The sequence below is a fragment of the Aspergillus japonicus genome (genome assembly GCF_003184785.1).
Source record: "Aspergillus japonicus CBS 114.51 unplaced genomic scaffold BO86scaffold_74, whole genome shotgun sequence".
Lineage (NCBI taxonomy): Eukaryota > Fungi > Ascomycota > Eurotiomycetes > Eurotiales > Aspergillaceae > Aspergillus > Aspergillus japonicus.
Genome location: NW_020291711.1, coordinates 60,798 through 76,824, shown reverse-complemented (window position 1 = coordinate 76,824; position 16,027 = coordinate 60,798). Strand labels below are relative to the sequence as shown.

Genomic DNA, 16,027 nt, shown 5'->3' with positions numbered 1-16,027 from the left:
CAACCTTCAATTCCCAAAGCAAAAGCTCAAAGCTCACTCTCCAGTAAAAACAGATAGAAAAAAAAAACAAAAAAAAAACAAAGTATTAAAATCCCCTAAAAAAGAAACTAAACTAAATCAGCACTCCGACCTCCGAAATTCTCGAATTCCTATTCGCGGCTGGCAGGGCTGGGCAGGCTAGCCCAGCCCAGCCGAAACCGATGCTGCAACTTAGAGTGCAGGTGCTCGGGTTTATTCCGGTGCTCGGAGTAGATTCTTTGTTTTCTGCCTGGGGGGGAGTTCGGATTAGGCGTTGTATGACAGGGTCCATTCACACTGGAGTATACTACGTATTCCGTGAGGTGGGTGATTCATCGGTGTCAGGAATAGAATTTTTGGGATGGGCGTTGGGGACCGTGGGGGTACATAATGTACATACTGTATAGAGGTTGACAATTGTATATAAGGAATGTGATGGCCCTGTTGGTTTTGGGTATACTTTTTTGTTTATCTACATCTACATCTACATCTACATCTACATCTACATTCGATTACATTCTGGTATACTCAATTTCTCTGAACCCTTCATCGAAGAGACATTTCAGCTGTTACTCAGTTACTACTATTGCTATCGTTCTATTCTTCCCTCTGGGGTCTCATATCGACTATACTATACTATACTATACCTTTTCCTATACACCACCCCAGCTGGTATACAACCACCACCAACAAAAACCATACAAACAAACCAAAAACAATCAAAATGCCCTCCCCAACCACAATGACCACAATGACCTCACCCACAACCCCCTCCCTCAAATCCACCACCACCACCACCTCCACCATCCACCCCGACCACGACGACGCCGCCTCCACCTCCAGCGTCTCCTCCACCGCCTCCACCCTCCGCTCCCTGAAGACGAAATACCTGGCCAAGATCAAGTCCGCGACGCCGGACGCCGACTCCAAGGATCACGACAGCACCGCAGCCACAAAGACAACGACGAAGAAGGAGAAGAAAACGGTCCAGCACACGCCCACGAAAGCCAGCAGCGCCAGCCCCCCCGTCAGGAAGGTCGATTATGAGACGTTGGGGACGTATCTTGCTCTGCGGTGATTCCCTACGTTTCTGGGATGAGTTGGGGAACGGGAAAGGGGATACAGTTGGAGTGGATATAAATGCATGCTTTGGGGGCAGTAGTAATGGTATGGGAGGATGATAATGAAGGACTTTGGAAGGAACAAAACGGAGATTTATGTGATATGATGACCAGTATATATCTTTTGTGACTTTTTTTCTGGCGTGATGTTCGTTTCTTCTTTCTTTTGTGGAATATTGTCTGGAATAATGGTTGACTACCCGGCTGATTATAAGATATTATGGTGTTTGCAAGAATCAACTAGATATTCGTTCGGTTGGGATGATGGAAAATTACATACAATCTTTTCTGGCCATAATCTTGTCTTTCAAAGCAGTGATGCCCTGCTGGGGTTATTATTCTTACCCTTTCTCCACCTGCGGCAGTTCGTGTCTCATCTAAGATCTGAAAAAAAGATATTACCATACTTCATCTGCCCTGGGCTTCGAGCTTCTCACTCTGATTCTCTCCTTGACCTGGAATCTCTTTGCAGTGTGTCGATTGGCGAGATCAGCCTCCTGCAGTCCCACTCCCAAACGCTGTGTTGAACAGACACAAATGTCATCGGCATTCTTTCTTCAGGACGAGGATGGCGTAATCATCCAGACTGTCACCGACTGACTGGCTCGGATTTGCTGTCATGAACATGGCCTCTTGCTTTCTTGCTGCCTGCTGCTGCTGCTGCTGCTGCTGCTGCCTGCTGCCTTCGCCACGCCAGCTGGAAAGGGATTACGTCTCGGGTTAACAAACCCCACGCAGATACCTGCGAGTTCTTCGCTTGCGAAACACCGTAGTGCTATCAAACCCAAAACCCTTTACCAGTTCACATCACTGAGCTGGAGCTTCCGGGACCGGAACGCCATCCGGTTACTGCCCGACTTGTCGACTCGGGTATCGCGGTGGGGAGAGCGTTTCTCGGCAGCCGAGTCTAAGAAAATTAGCATCGTATCACCAATCACTAACAAAAAACACACCTTCGGAATTGGCATCGACTTCGTTCGTCATCTCGTAGTTCAGCACCAGACTCTTGATCCGCTGTTGCTCCTCCCGGTCCGCCTGCTGCTGGCTTCGCATCGCGACCGCGAAGCTGGAATCGGACGGCAGATCAATGGTGCGAGTCTGTGCCGTTAGCATGGTTCTACATCCGAGAAAAGAAAAAAAACACACCTGCTGCTTGTTGCCCTTCTTCGTCATCAGCGAGAACGCCATCGTGTTGGTGGTGGGCTTGGGAGGCTCCGCCACGTTCACGTTCTCCGCCGCCGCCTCGCGACCGGACCGCTTCATCGGCAACGGAATGTCGAACACGCCCTTGCGCTCGAACTTCCTCGACTCCATGCTCTCGGACATCATCTTCTCGAACTCGCGATCAAAGTCTGCCTCGGCCTCCGGGTCACGCTCCTCTTCCTGCCGCGTGACGAAGATCTGCTCATCCTCCGACTCGCTCTCACCGGTGTTCTCGGCGTTGGGACCAGACGCCTAGACATGTTAGCACACGATCGGATACCACACCGACAGAAAAACTTACCTCGGCTTCATCGCTGGACTCTTGGTCATCTTCTGCCTCAGGAATTGCATCCTCTTCCAGATCATCGTCCGAAGAACTGCTCTCGGCTTCCTCCTCCTCAATGTCCACAGGGCGTTCGGAATCCTGCAGCTTATAATTCTGCGCAACTGCCTCGCTGAAAACTTGTGTAGCTTCCGTAAGGTCAGCCGCCAGCTTCCATTGCGGACGAGCCATCGAGTAGGTGTCCTGAACGAGGAACTCAACGTCCATCGGCATCGGATCTTTTGTATGCATATAGTACTGCTCGAATTAGTGTCCAGCTCGGATCCATAGAGAACAGAGCATCGTACCTGGAAGAAGTTGAGGAAGAAATCGAGCTTTTTCTTCGCGGACCCGCGGTCAAAGCAGTGGCCGCACGTGTCGAGCAGCGTGCAGACCAGACGAATGCGGAAAAAGTCATCAGGCAAGTCCAGCGGATTGACCTTCCCAGCTACTGGCGTTCCTCCTTCTGAGGACACGTTAGTGATTCTCCTTTGATCGACCATGAATACAACTCACCGTGACCGAAGGTGACAATGCGATACAAGGTATCGAAGATGACAGGCGAATCGATCATCTTGTAATTGTAGAGTTCTCCAAGATACTTGACTTCCGCGACTCGCTTCTGGTTGAACTTGAAGTCATTTTGCTCGAGACCCAGCGTGATCTGCTCGAGGACATTGTCCACAACCCCAATCACGAACTCCTGGTGATACCGATAGAGGGCGCTGACCAGGATCGCGAGCAAGTGGATGTTTCCATACTTGACCTTGACCGGTTTGCTGAAGACCTTCTCCAGGATGTCGACCACTTCACCTTCTTCCCAGTGTAGCTTGCGAATTGATTTCAGAATCTTAGTGTAGTTCCGCTTGTTCATGTCCAGATATACGATCCGGCGGATGTAGGCTTCCATAGGTGTACGTTCCTTCTGCTGAATGGCAGGCCGGGGTGGCGGATCAACGTAGTAAATGGCGTTCTCGATAATCATCCGCTCCTGTTGACCAAGGTGTTGAACAGTCTTCTTTCGTCCCAGGGTCTCCAGGAAAGAGGCCATCCTCGGAGCTGTCTCCGGGTTGCGGAGTAAGTAACGACCGCAGTTCTCCAGCAGATAACCGATGATCTCGATGTTCATGCGCGAGAAGTCATCCAACGAGACCTTGAAGCAATGGAAGATGATATGCTCAGGCACCACGCCGAACTTGGTCAACTCCGCCAGGTACCGGACATTGCCCATGCGAACCTGCCCTAGGAACTCCTTCGACTTCCGGCGTTGGAGACTCCTGAACTCCTCATCAAGATACGTGGTCAAGCCCTGGGGAATGTCAGGCATATATTGCCCTAGCGTAGCGACCAGGCGAGAGTACAGCGGCAGAAGATCGAGACGTCCCTTGGGAACATCAGACACAGCCTTGATGAGCCTGTTGCGCGACGCTTTCGAATTAAGGAAGCAGAAATCCAGGGCCATCTGATCCACGTGGTCCTTGGTCTGTAGGTCGGGTAATTTGGCCAGGAGCGCATCCACCTGGGCTCCCACAGTCTTGCTTGCAATGGCTGTCGATTGATCGTCGGCATCCGCATTCTTCTCCTCCGATACTTGAGTCTGAGCGGCGGACTCGGATTTCTCTGCGCCGGCCTCTTCGCCATCCCCTTTCTTCTTAGCTGGCTCCTCAGAATCGGGTTTCTTCTTCCTAGCATCCTCCAGCAGAACAGCTGGCACTTTGCCCTTGAGGTCAACCAGGTTCTCGTAGAAGCGCCGCTCTTCTTCATCTTCCCAGATGCCGGCACCCTCACCCTGACCGCGCAGGTACTCCGTCGTCTTGACCAGTCCAATTCCTCCAGCCGATGCCGCATCGGGGTTTTCCTTCTCAGCTAGAGCCGGCATTTCCGCCCCGAGCGCCTCGCAAAGAACTTGAGTGTTGGCAACCAGTTTCTCCAGCGACTTGGTCTGCTTCTCGAAATTGGCCTGACGGTCCTCGAAGATCTCGCCACTCTTCACGTACGCCTCTGCATTGCGCCGGCTCTGAGCCGCCAATGACCTCTGATCACGGACAACATGCGCCTTGACGTCCTCCAGGTACCGGTTCAGGATATGGCGGAAACGCAGCTGGAGTTTCTCCGGAATCAGAGGGGGGTCGTTCTCTTCCGCCTCGCCCTCAGCACCCCCGCCAATGACCGCATCCCCCGAGGCGCCATTCGTGGTGGTCGTCGCGCCGTCCGCTTCAACCGTCTTCCGGCCTTCCTCCACCAACCTGGTCCCCAGCACATCCCAACTGAAGCTCTTCACAAACAGGACCGCCAGGGGGAGATTCAAGTGATCGCGATCATGGCCCAGGAGATCCTTGAGCACTTCCATGGGAAACGGCTCCGACTCCTTGTCACCGCCGCCGTCCCTGGTCGCCGAGAGCGGCGTCTTGTTGCTCTTCACGGGCCCGTCGGTCGCCTTCCCGATGACGCCAGCATCTTTCCCCTTGGCCGCCGCGGCCCCGAGGTCATCCGGGCGGTCGATGTCGTCCAGGGTGCGCAGCACGCCCACCAGCCAGAGCTCCGTGACGACGCGCAGCAGCACCCGGTGGCGCGACAGGCGCTCCTTCTCCTCGCGCTCGCGCACCTCCTGGCTCAGGGCCTTGAGCTGCCCTTTGTCCGGGGTGCTCAGCCCGCGGCCCAGCAGCCATCCGATCTGGCGGGTGAACTCGCCGGGGCCGAACCGTTGGTGCAGGGCGCTGGCGATCTCGACCCCCGTGGCGATCTCGCCGGGCGACTTGAGCTTGCAGAGTCCTTCGTAGCAGGCCGAGATGATCTCCGACAGGTACTTGTGGAGCGATAGGGTGCGGATGTCGGCGAGAAAGGTGGCCTGGGCGGCTGCGTTGATGCCCGTGCGGAGGCGCTTGATGAAGGCGGTGTTTTTCTTGAGGGCGGAATCGAGGGATTTGCTGACGGGGAAGACATCTGTTGTGTTGCAGCGAAGGAATTAGTTATAGGAATACCTCCGGGAAGCTGGGAAAGTGCGTGGTGTATGGTTTTGTGTTTGTGCAGGGGGAAAGTGAAAAAGAAGCCGGAAGGAGGGCGTGGTGCGTCATTGTCGGAGGAGGGAAAAGGGCATGATTTTACCAGTCTCGCCAGCCCAGGCTCGCTCGTTCAGATCGCGGAGTTCCCCTGTAGGTAAACGAGGTAGGTTAGCTGGTCGTATCTAAAGGGAGAAACGCTGTTCTGGTGAGGTTTACGCTTTCGGTGACGATCCATGGCGTGGCCGCCGGTGCGATGTTCTCAGTTTATGGTGGGTGGGATGGATGGATTTCAACTATCCAGAATTCCTTTCAGCGAGTGGGAAAGGAGGGCGCATAAGTGACTTGAACGCCACATTGGGGAGAATGAGAGGGAGAAAGTGACGCGCGCACTATTTTGGGGCGTCAAGGGAGAAATGAAAGATTGCAAAGTTGAGAGTGGCTGACGAAAGTTGCAGTGAGTGACGGACCGAAGGCGGAGGAGGAGGAGAAGGAGGGCGGAGGGGAAGGAAGGAAAAGCGGCTTGGATGATCGTCTTTCTCTTTCTCCACTCACAGAGATCACTGGAGCGGACTACGGAGTATACAACAACCAATTCTTACTACTTTCTCTGCACATAACTTCATTGTTTTTCTTTATCATAATCATTCAAGTCAGATAATCCATGACAGTGATCATACTCCTATGAATTAAAGTTAACCTCCCCCCGCCAGCGAAATCATCCTGCAATGGTGCCCCGTATTTTTCCCCGCATCAGCAGCCAGTTTAGCACAGATTCATGGAAGCAATTAACCAGTATACAGCAGATACAGCAGATGCAGCAGATGCAGCAGACTTTTGACTAAACTAACCGCTGCAATCTCCTCTCCCCTATCCACCTGCATCGTGTGAACTAATCATAAAGCCCGTCCATCCGCCAGAACCATTTCCTCACGCGATTCCATCGCTCAACCATCATCATCAAAAACATCATGATAATCATAAAACAACACCATGACCACCAGCTATCATAATCACTGTTTGCCCATTCCCTTCACCACCCGATCCAACCTCCACGAACCCGATTAGTGAACCCCCGCCGGCGCCTCCGAGAATCCGGGCCTGTCTCCCTCCTCATCCTCCAAATCCAACAACCGAGTCTGCAGCTCATGCTTCTGGTCCTCGTTACTCCAGCTCTGCTGGCGAACCACGGGCGGCTTCCAGGGTTTGTCTGCCCTTGTGCTCGTGGGACCCGCGGCTGCACCTAGATCAGCCCCGTAGGAGGAGGCGATACCGGAGTGGTCGGCTGAACTGTCTGTTGGGAGCTGGATGACGTCTGAGTCGGGACGGTTGGTTGGGGATTTGTTGATGGACATTTTATGGTGGTCTTTGTCCGTGTGTAGTTGTTCAATGGGGATGCGGTAGGAGATGTCAAGGGAGGTAGGTAATTGTAGATGTGGAACGTTGTGGTCGGGTAATTCTCTTTGATAGGTGTGTTGGAAGTGAGCTGAGTGTAGTTGAGGGGACTGGGGCGAGTTTGGAATACTTAAAAGAGGGAGGAGAGAGAGGGTTGCGCTTTTATGCAATGACAACACCACACTTCGGAATGACGTCTCCTGCGTGGCGGTGGCTTTGCTTCTTTTGTGAGACGATAAGAGAGACAAGGCGACGGCAAGAACGTTGTCGACCAGAAGGAAAGTTCTGGGATCGTTGAGAAGGGCAGCAGAGCAGACAAAAGAGGGGGGAGGAAATCAACGTCACTTCCCGGTCTACAATGAGGGGAAGTATCACAGAAAGAGAGGAGGTACGGGGAGGTACGCGAAGCTACTCTATGGATCACCTTATTTTCACCACTAGAGCTTGTACTGTACTTACTCTCTCCAATGTTCGTATCGCCACATTATGCAATTAGTTCATTCAATTAATCCTCACGCAAACCTTCGAAAAATGCCTCTGCTCATCCATATACCGATAAGCCTCCTCGACCTCCTCAAACCCAAATATCCTCTCATCGATCGCCGGCTGGATCCGATGTTCCTCAATGAACCGATTCATCTCCTCAAACTGCTGTCTTGTGCCTAGCAGAACTCCTCTTACCGTACACAAGTGCACAAGACAGTCGATCAGAGTATTGACATTCGAGTCTGGGGCACCTCCCAGCAAACCTGCCATGGCAATCACCCCCTCCGGCCGCACGGCCTTCAGCGACTGTCTCGCAGTCGACAACCCACCCACGTCGACCACGAGATGCACACCCTTACCGTCTGGCGTCAACTGCCGCGCAGACTCTCCCCACTTGGGGTTACGCCGGTAGTTGAGCACATGGTGCGCGCCGAGAGCCTGGAGGCGTTGTGCTTTAGTGTCGGAGCTGGTCGTGGCGATGACGGTGGCACCTGCTGCCAATGCGAACTATATAGCATTGAGGGTCAATTCATCGAGCGGCCCAGAGAACAGACAAGCAATGAGCAGACTAAAACACGAGGGGAAAGACAGTACCTGCAGAGCAATGACCGATACCCCACCTGTCCCCTGTACCAACACGACATCCCCCTTCTTCGGTGCGCGCGACGATAGCCCGAACAGCGCATTCCAGGCTGTCAACGCCGCGCACGTCAACGTACTTGCTTCCACAAACGACAGACTGGACGGCATCTTCACCAGCGCCGTCTGGTGGAACACGGCGTATGGACGCAGCGTCCCGTCTACCTGCTGACCCAGCCCACTGCCGATGTCTGCGAAAGTGACCGGCTCGGATTCAGGCTTGTGCGGCACCATGTATGTGCAGACTCGGTCCCCAGGTTGAAAGTCCTGCACTTGGGGCCCGACACTTTCGACGATGCCGGCGCCGTCGGATGCAGCTACCACATTGGGATTGATGATGAGGGAATGGGCGCCCTGAGCGGTCGGAAAGAATTCAGCTACCAATTGTCTGATGGCAGAGAGGAAGAATAAACCATATAAGGTGAAGGACAGTGCATACCTTGGCGATGGCTAGGTCTCGGTGATTGAGCGACGCTGCGTGAATGCGCACCAAGACGTCATGGGCACCCAAGGAAGGGACGGATTTATCATCGATGAGTCTGAGACTTGAGAGACCTTGCTGGCCTTCAAGGATCCAGGCCCGGGAGGCGTGCATTCTGGCTTTCGAGTATGTTTCGGAATGTGACTCGGGAAGCAGTACGCAGTCAACTGGACTCGAGAGATACGACGACTCTCATAAACGAGGGGGGGCCCGCATAAAACATCTTTGCAGCCATTGGATTCGAGGGACCAAATCAGGAGGAACCTGGATTCAAATGGAAGCTGGCGGCTGGCTGCACATTTTCGAGTCTGCCATTGCCATGATGTGGGGACCTTGAATCATGCTGATGTGCCGGGAAGCCAACACCAAAATGGCTGCACGACTCAATGGATTCCATGTGCCGAAGTCTAGAGCCAGAATTGACCAATCCGAGGACGGGCAGTGGAGAAAGTAACTTACCGTTGACCCCCCGGCCAACATCTTCAGCTTCAATCCGTTCCGTCTTCTGTTCTCCATGTCAACAACCGTACCTGGCACAACGTCGCGGCCCCTCAACTATATCAGGACCTACGCATCAAGTTCCATGATCTGGCAAGCTTGCAACATGATCTCTCCGAGTTCCATACCGATGGTCTTGGGCGGCAATACCTGCCCTATGCCCGCAGTCTCGATCTTGTTTGTCTAGCGAAACCATCGTGGATAGATACTCCAAAAGCCGAAGATCTCTGGAAGCAGAAGAACTGGTACAGCGGATTTATCAGCTTCAAGCCGCGAGCTGTGGAGGACGGCTTTCTCTCCAAGAGTCTAACTGAATTACATGACAAGGATCTCCTCTTTCTCCTGGAGACGGTTGATGGGTACCCACAAAACGAGTGGGAACCTATCCTCGCTCTGATCGGGCGGCTCCAGCATCTTAGCGCTTTTAACTATGTGGTAGTGAACACATTCCCCACGGTCATCCTCAACGCACTGCAACAGTCCCATCCCACTTGTCGCCTGAACATCTGGACCTCCCAATGCCCTTCTATCGATATTGATGGTCTAGGACGCTCCTGTAAGCTGGTGAGGAAGGAGGCTCGAAGTCCATTTGATCTCCGCATCCTACGCGCGCCGACACTCCACACGCTGAAGGTAGTTTACACGATGGGGTTACATCCACGAGAACGGCGATGGATACACCTCGACGAGCCCATGCCACTCATCTTCACCGCCCCCAATTTAAAGCATTTGATCATCGACGACAAACGCGAAGGCCGTGACAATCCAATCGAGATAGTAAAAGAGGAGTGGGAAGACTTCATCTCCTTCTACAGCAAGCTTGTCCCAGTTGCCCCGGCCACCCATTCCCTCGAGTCCCTGAGTTTCCGAAGTGACGGTGCCGGGTTGGCTCAGGAGCAGATCCTACTGCGCGTCTCCACCATGACCGACCTATCTCGACTACGGTCGCTAGAGATCGGGGTCTATTCGGAGCCAGAGCTGTTGGCGCAAGCCGCTGCGCGATTGACCGGACTAGAACGGCTGTACATCAAGATGGTCCCGCGGGCCAATGGGCTCCGTCGTGGGATTGCTCCAGACCGCGAAGAGATGATTGCCGCCGTGCGGGCTTTTCGCCCGTTAAAATACCTCCGCTTAATCAGCCTGCGGAGCTTCTCATCTCTCGATCGGTTTGTCTCGCACCACGGCCGGGCACTGAAAGGGCTGAGCCTGGAGGCCTCGTACCGCCAACGAGAGCAACCTGACGAAGAGGGTCACAAGTACCCCGTCAATGACGGCGAGCAGCTCCGGTACCTGGCTCGACTCTGCCCCGAGCTGGAAGAGCTCCATCTCACGCTGCTGCGCACGGGTGGCGATGCCCGCGAGTGCGATCTGTACCGGGCCATCGGCCAGTGGAGCCACCTCCGTCAGGTCGTTCTTGACTTGGACTGCGATCCGCGGAATGCTGGGGTGGCCGATGAAAGAGACGTTCTGAGTGACCTCACGTGTCTTCGGGAGATCCTCCATAACGCTGCCATCGACGAGGCGCTTGCCGCAGGCATCTTCAAGCTCATGTGTTCCGGCCAAGCAAACAAATCGCTCAAGCAGCTCCGCATCAATCTCTTGTCGCTTGGGATTATCTTTCCCCAGTCACTGGTCAACGTCCTCCGGCAAATTAGTCAGTCGTTCCTTGTCACCCGGGTTGCGTTACCACCAACTGCGGAACTGCAGGTCCAGGCGGTTGGGACCGTCGCGTGGCAGCTGTGGCATGAATGGGTTCTCGTTGACGACCCGTCCGTGCGGACTCCGACGCCGGTCCAACAGATACTGGAGGAGTGGTGGCCGCTTGACTCGGATCGAAATCGCAGTAAGAGCTGGGAGGAGATACCGCTGCTGGTCAAGAGTTTTCCTTTGGAGGCCGATATTGCAGCAGAAGGAGAAGCATCGGAGACGCGAGCGGCTGAGTAGAAATTATCATTAGATCGTTTTGTACAGGACCTAGTCGTCTTGTGACGGAGGCTTGGATGCCTCTCATTAATCTAATATATCGCTAGACTCTGTGTCTACTACTTTCAACTGGACAGCCTCAATATCGCCATCATCAAGTCGAGCAATGGGCCCTTTTGCTTGATCAATTACCTTCCTTCTGGATGTCTTTCACAACTCTATCTGTTCAGAGATGTGTGTGATCTCTTCTTCACTCTGGGAGAATAAATCCTTTTCCATCGGCGAGCGTAGACCACTGCATATATCTCGTCTCCTCACCAAGCCGGCCAACCACCATGGCATCCAACCAATGCGTTTCAATCACCACCAGACAATTCCCACGAACCGACCTTGTATTCCATTTATATCTTTTTCCTGGTAAAAGGAGATGGTACCTGACGGATTAACCTCGGATCTGCCGGTGCTCGATATGTAGATTTTCTCTCATTTGTCATTGCCCACATTGGTGCGTTGACTGCCTTTGTGTGTTTCTTTTCTTTCCTCTCCTTGCCTTTTCTTCTTTTTCTCGGGATCAATCAAACAAGAAGAGCTTAGTCAAGAATCCTCAAATATAGGATTATCGAGCCAAGTCTCTATTTGAACTAGAAATGGGTACACTGTGGACTAGCGCTGTCGTTACCACCTACCGTCTAAAACACGGGGGTGAAAGACAGTACATAACTTACCTTCCCTGCAGAGCAACAACCGAAACCCCACCTGTCCCCTGTACCCAACGCCATAACCCCCCTTCTTCGGTGCGCGCGCGATCACAGCCCGAAACAGCCAAAGGAAGAAGGGGGTTCATCATCGATGGGACTGAGACCTGGGAGATCGTTTGCCCCAGCGTGCAGCAGGTTGGCCTACCCCAGTAACGCAACGGTCCTTCTCTATCTCTTCGAACCCCAAACGTACCTAGGCAGATCTACCAGAAGAGCGCCACCTTTCCGGAGCAACCTAACACGAACGTCCAACTCCATTTCACTAGGCTTCCTGCGAAGAAATATCAGATGACGTTCGTGTGGATTTTCTATGGTAAGGGCGCAAAGGGATCGCTGTCCTTTACCAAAAGTAGACATGGCTAATTGAAACCAACACAACGCGACTCACCATCGCTCGCGTTGGGGTACAGTACAACGGCATAATCTGTAAGACAAAGCTCGTCTTAGGGCTACGACAGCATCCGCACCCGCAGAAACACGATATCTTTGAGCAAGGATGGAGATGGGAAAGGAACGCTGTGGTCGAACTGGTCGCATAGACCCCAACCCCAGTCAGGCACCGGGTGCCGCGGGGAGACGACCCCTCAAATTGCAAAGGGTTAATCTAGACTCACTTCTCTCACGGCCGAAAATGCCAAGTTGGTGAGTTGTTGAGTTGAAGAATCCAGAGTTGTGAGAATTGCGCACGGAGATTCCAGGGTGGTGGTTGGTGGTTGGTGGTCGGGGGGTAGTTAGTCTGGGACAGGAAAGGGAAGACTCATGCAGTACTAGGTACCCCCTAGGTAGGTGGCCAGGTAGCCTAGGTGGTTTGATTTTAGCAACAATATGCTACCGGGCATTCTCCAAGAAAAAAAAAAGAAAGAAAGAAAGAAAAAGTCTTGCATCAAGCTTAATCTACCTTAACCTTCGACTTTCCAGAATAAAACCCAGAAACCTGAAGACGGACCCCCAACGGCCGAAAATCAAGGTTGATGCACGCACGTGGTGCTGTACCGTGCATGAGGTGCCCCAGTAATACCTATAGTAAGTTAGTATAAGCACCCTCCAGCCAATAAGAATGAAGAATATATGGACAGTCCCAAATAGCACCGTCCTATTGGTCGGGTTGCAACTATACCGGCCTTGTCAAAATTGAATTGGAACACAACACACCAACAACTGAATCAATCTTGCATTAACTATTGTACGTATTCTGCTCCTGTCAATAGACCCTTATTGACATTGGTATCTAGGTTACTATGTATCAATAGTACTAAGTTTGAAGCAAACCTGGTTTACTAAACTACTGAGTCGTAAGCTACATACCAGTTATACGGAAATGATACTTTACTGTAATCGCTATGTCACTCTTCTCCCCTTCTTGCTTTTCCTTCCTTTTAGATTAGACTTGTTAATGAACATGCTATACACGCCCACATTTTACTGATGCTCTCCCCATTGAACAAGCCACCAGCTAAGTACTAGTCCTCCCTCCCTCCGGATCACACGTCTCGGACGGCCTTTATCTACTTTAACATCTGCAAACCCAGAGCCCTTGCGGAGCTACATCGAGCCCCAAGTTGCTATCATACAAGTGACGAGAGCTTATTTTGTCTAAATTGATTACGGTAAGGAGACACATAACCCCAGATCTACACGAATCCCCATCTCAATACACAACACCCAAGCCTCATTATCAACTAAGCTTTTGTTCCATAGAAACCTTTAATGTAACATACAAGTCATCAGAGGATAGCATGGTGTCTGGATGCGAACAAAAAAGAGACAGAACCACACCACAGAGAACGTTGACGTTGCCAAAACAATGGAAAGACCGTTTGAATCCTGACGTCTCAAAAAGTCATCCATCCATCACAAGAACCACACAGGCTATTCCTCAACGGTTGGGCGGGACCATCAACATCCACACACAGCACCAAACAGAAGACAAAGGAAAAGAAAGAAAAAGAAAAACCGCCGTCATCATACACCTTCATCAAACATAAAATAAACAGGGTATGCCCACGCCAACGCTATGCGAGTCCTTGTACAGAAACAAAAAAACAGGGGGAAGAGGGTGGGGGGAAAGAAGCAGAGCAAGATATGTACCAGGAAATCAAAGAAGGAAAGTATTCTTAGATAATGTATGATTCTTTCTTATTTATTTCGGCTTGCGCCAGAAGTATTGCTAGAGAGGATCAGTCAGCTGGGGTCGCTTTCAATCAATTGCAAGGGTCATCCATACCTTGTGCTGCTTGCGGCAATTCCGGAGGCCGGGTTTCCGGAGATCATGAACCACGGCCTCCCGTCGCATATCGTCCTCATCAAAGTCCGGGATATAGTAGTATTCACTCTCCAGAGCCTTCCCCGCGGCATCCTTTCCCTCACGAGCAACTTTGCCAATGCACTTCGTGGTGTCCAGAATCGCACGGATCTCTTCTCTCGTAGGTCCCTGTCTCGAGTGACTGTCCCGCTTCCATAGGGCTGGAGGGAGGTTGTTGAGAATGGTAGAGAAGGGCGTCGAGGAAAGACGGGAGAAGGCCAGCTGGTTGACAGCGTGGTTCTGAACGCGTTCACCGCTTTCATCAAGCGGCTGTGGCTTGACCGGTGTGGCCTCCTCCCCATTACCGTCATCGGCAGCGGACTCTACGGTCTTGGTTGGTTGTTTCGGGGATTTGGCGTGCTCAAGGCCCTGGGACGAGAGCTGATTGCGTGGACGAGCAGGTTGCAGTGGGGACTCGTCCGCTGTGAAAGATGCCATCCGGGGTAGGAGGTTCTCGCCGAACGGTCCAAAAGAATGAATGATAGGGTCATTCTCCTCGTCGTGATCCGAAAAGTCATCATGTCTACTCAGGTCGCTCAGATCACTCGACTGTGAGCTCTGCAGGAGGTCCTCCACACTGGAAGACGACGTCTGGGTATCATCGGCAAGCAACGACCCGGGGGATACGGGGCGGCGAACAGGCGAGCCCTCATCTTCGTACACAACCACAGCGTTCCGCGAGCGTGTCGGGGTATACAGAGGGGAGGATGGCGGCACCAGAGCCTTTACGGCAGGCGAGGGTGAGACCGGGGATGCCAGACGTTGGCGTTCGACCGCAGGGCTGTCATGAATACTCCGAATTGATTGTCCCTTGCGTTGTTTAGGCGTGGTTTCCTCTTCCCAGGTCTGCTCCGAATCGGTGGAGGTATAGTCCTTCTTATCATTCCGAGGCCACTGGACGAGCACGCGAGCCTCGTGGACGTCGATCATGATGTCAGCGTCCTTGATATCCGAGGTGAAAGTCTTGCCCTTGCCCAAGTCGTAGGTTTTCCCCTGGCAGTGTAACTTGATTCCGTTCCAACCTAGACACATAATCTCCACCGTATCACGGTCGAACGGGTTAGGGGCCGGCTTATATCGGGCTTTGACATGGACCCTTGAAATCATCCGGTTGGCCGCAAGTTGGTGATGGCACGAGGCACTGGATCTACCCATCAAGACTGGTTCACCACTCTCCGGCAGCATCAATTCGGGGACGGTAGACAGAGGGGTCCGTTCCGAGGTCGATGTAAATGTACGTCGAGAGGCCGGACGCGGCAGAGCCATTCGGGGAGGGGAGGAGGACATGATATGGGTCGACGAGGTCGGGACCGGAGTGGGATAGGTGGAAACGATGCCATGGTCTTCGCGTGCTACACGCTTCTGTGGTCGGGGCAGCGACGGGGACGAGCTCAATGGCTCGAAAGCAGGCAATAGGGCCGCCGGACGCTTGATACCTGCCACAGGAGCAGCCGTACTGCCCCTTGGCGGCGAAGACTCCATGCTGACAGACTTGTCCTTCGCGTCGTACACGTCTGGGACGAAGCTAAAGTAATTAAGATTATGTCACTCGAGAAGCTGCAGAGGGATTGAGTTAAAGATCCCACAGATCAATTGGAGACCTATCTGGTCGCGTCGAGGACGAGTAGGAGGAAGAGGAGGGAGAGAGGGGGGAGTCTCTATGTTCTATAGGAGTGGAAGATAGCGATTGGGAGGTGACGAGATGGTTTCGTGCAGACCAGACCAGAAGGAGAGTAGTTGACTAGACGCGGAGACAGAAGCGTGTCAAGGACGGGCAAAGGAAGGGAAGGAGCACTGAGGGTTCATCTGCCCCAAGACGAAAGGGTCCAGGAGGCTGGTCGGGCTTCGAGGAGGGAGGAGGAGGAGGAGGAGGAGGAGGAGG

At 52.9% G+C, this 16,027-nt stretch overlaps 6 protein-coding genes across 6 annotated transcripts; 2 read left to right on the top strand and 4 right to left on the bottom strand.

The window, feature by feature from the left end:
- Nucleotides 1–456: 456 nt before the first annotated feature.
- On the top strand, nt 457–1,175 carry BO86DRAFT_222168 (uncharacterized protein; the record flags this gene model as incomplete). Its single annotated transcript, XM_025666926.1, has 1 exon — nt 457–1,175. A coding segment is annotated over one exon (609 nt), but the record flags the coding sequence as incomplete, so codon positions are not given.
- Nucleotides 1,176–1,866: 691 nt separating this feature from the next.
- BO86DRAFT_222170 (regulator of nonsense transcripts 2) lies at nt 1,867–6,150 on the bottom strand. The gene is made up of 6 exons (XM_025666927.1): nt 5,883–6,150; nt 5,770–5,814; nt 3,181–5,607; nt 2,973–3,130; nt 2,644–2,922; nt 1,867–2,594 (listed from the first exon to the last, which is right to left on the bottom strand). The coding sequence occupies exons 1-6, from the start codon at nt 5,899–5,901 to the stop codon at nt 2,067–2,069; spliced, it is 3,456 nt and encodes a 1,151-aa protein (XP_025523300.1). The 5' UTR covers nt 5,902–6,150; the 3' UTR covers nt 1,867–2,066.
- Nucleotides 6,151–6,273: 123 nt separating this feature from the next.
- On the bottom strand, nt 6,274–7,143 carry BO86DRAFT_392666 (uncharacterized protein). Its single transcript, XM_025672855.1, has one exon. It carries the CDS (start codon nt 7,016–7,018, stop codon nt 6,728–6,730), a length of 291 nt encoding a protein of 96 aa, XP_025523299.1. The 5' UTR covers nt 7,019–7,143; the 3' UTR covers nt 6,274–6,727.
- A 177-nt stretch (nt 7,144–7,320) lies between these two features.
- On the bottom strand, nt 7,321–8,914 carry BO86DRAFT_222100 (zinc-dependent alcohol dehydrogenase family protein). Its single transcript, XM_025666925.1, has 3 exons — nt 8,623–8,914; nt 8,139–8,537; nt 7,321–8,051 (listed from the first exon to the last, which is right to left on the bottom strand). The coding sequence occupies exons 1-3, from the start codon at nt 8,776–8,778 to the stop codon at nt 7,560–7,562; spliced, it is 1,047 nt and encodes a 348-aa protein (XP_025523298.1). The 5' UTR covers nt 8,779–8,914; the 3' UTR covers nt 7,321–7,559.
- A 120-nt stretch (nt 8,915–9,034) lies between these two features.
- Nucleotides 9,035–11,111, top strand: BO86DRAFT_413142 (uncharacterized protein; the record flags this gene model as incomplete). Its single annotated transcript, XM_025674710.1, has 2 exons — nt 9,035–9,061; nt 9,151–11,111. The coding sequence occupies 2 exons, from the start codon at nt 9,035–9,037 to the stop codon at nt 11,104–11,106; spliced, it is 1,983 nt and encodes a 660-aa protein (XP_025523297.1). The 3' UTR covers nt 11,107–11,111.
- A 2,428-nt stretch (nt 11,112–13,539) lies between these two features.
- Nucleotides 13,540–16,021, bottom strand: fhdA (putative transcription factor Tos4). The gene is made up of 2 exons (XM_025677340.1): nt 14,068–16,021; nt 13,540–14,010 (listed from the first exon to the last, which is right to left on the bottom strand). The coding sequence occupies exons 1-2, from the start codon at nt 15,625–15,627 to the stop codon at nt 13,984–13,986; spliced, it is 1,587 nt and encodes a 528-aa protein (XP_025523296.1). The 5' UTR covers nt 15,628–16,021; the 3' UTR covers nt 13,540–13,983.
- Between the last annotated feature and the right edge of the window lie 6 nt (nt 16,022–16,027).

Coding starts and splice junctions, on each gene's coding strand:
- BO86DRAFT_222100 (XM_025666925.1), bottom strand. CDS start 8,778: ATGCACGCCTCCCGGGCCTGGATCCTTGAAGGCCAGCAAGGTCTCTCA. Junction 8,538..8,622: donor GAGACCTAGCCATCGCCAAG/GTATGCACTGTC, acceptor CCGACCGCTCAG/GGCGCCCATTCCCTCATCAT. Junction 8,052..8,138: donor TATCGGTCATTGCTCTGCAG/GTACTGTCTTTC, acceptor AATGCTATATAG/TTCGCATTGGCAGCAGGTGC.
- BO86DRAFT_392666 (XM_025672855.1), bottom strand. CDS start 7,018: ATGTCCATCAACAAATCCCCAACCAACCGTCCCGACTCAGACGTCATC.
- BO86DRAFT_222170 (XM_025666927.1), bottom strand. Junction 5,608..5,769: donor AGCCTGGGCTGGCGAGACTG/GTAAAATCATGC, acceptor GCAACACAACAG/ATGTCTTCCCCGTCAGCAAA. Junction 2,923..2,972: donor TCTTCCTCAACTTCTTCCAG/GTACGATGCTCT, acceptor TAATTCGAGCAG/TACTATATGCATACAAAAGA.
- fhdA (XM_025677340.1), bottom strand. CDS start 15,627: ATGGAGTCTTCGCCGCCAAGGGGCAGTACGGCTGCTCCTGTGGCAGGT. Junction 14,011..14,067: donor ATTGCCGCAAGCAGCACAAG/GTATGGATGACC, acceptor GATCCTCTCTAG/CAATACTTCTGGCGCAAGCC.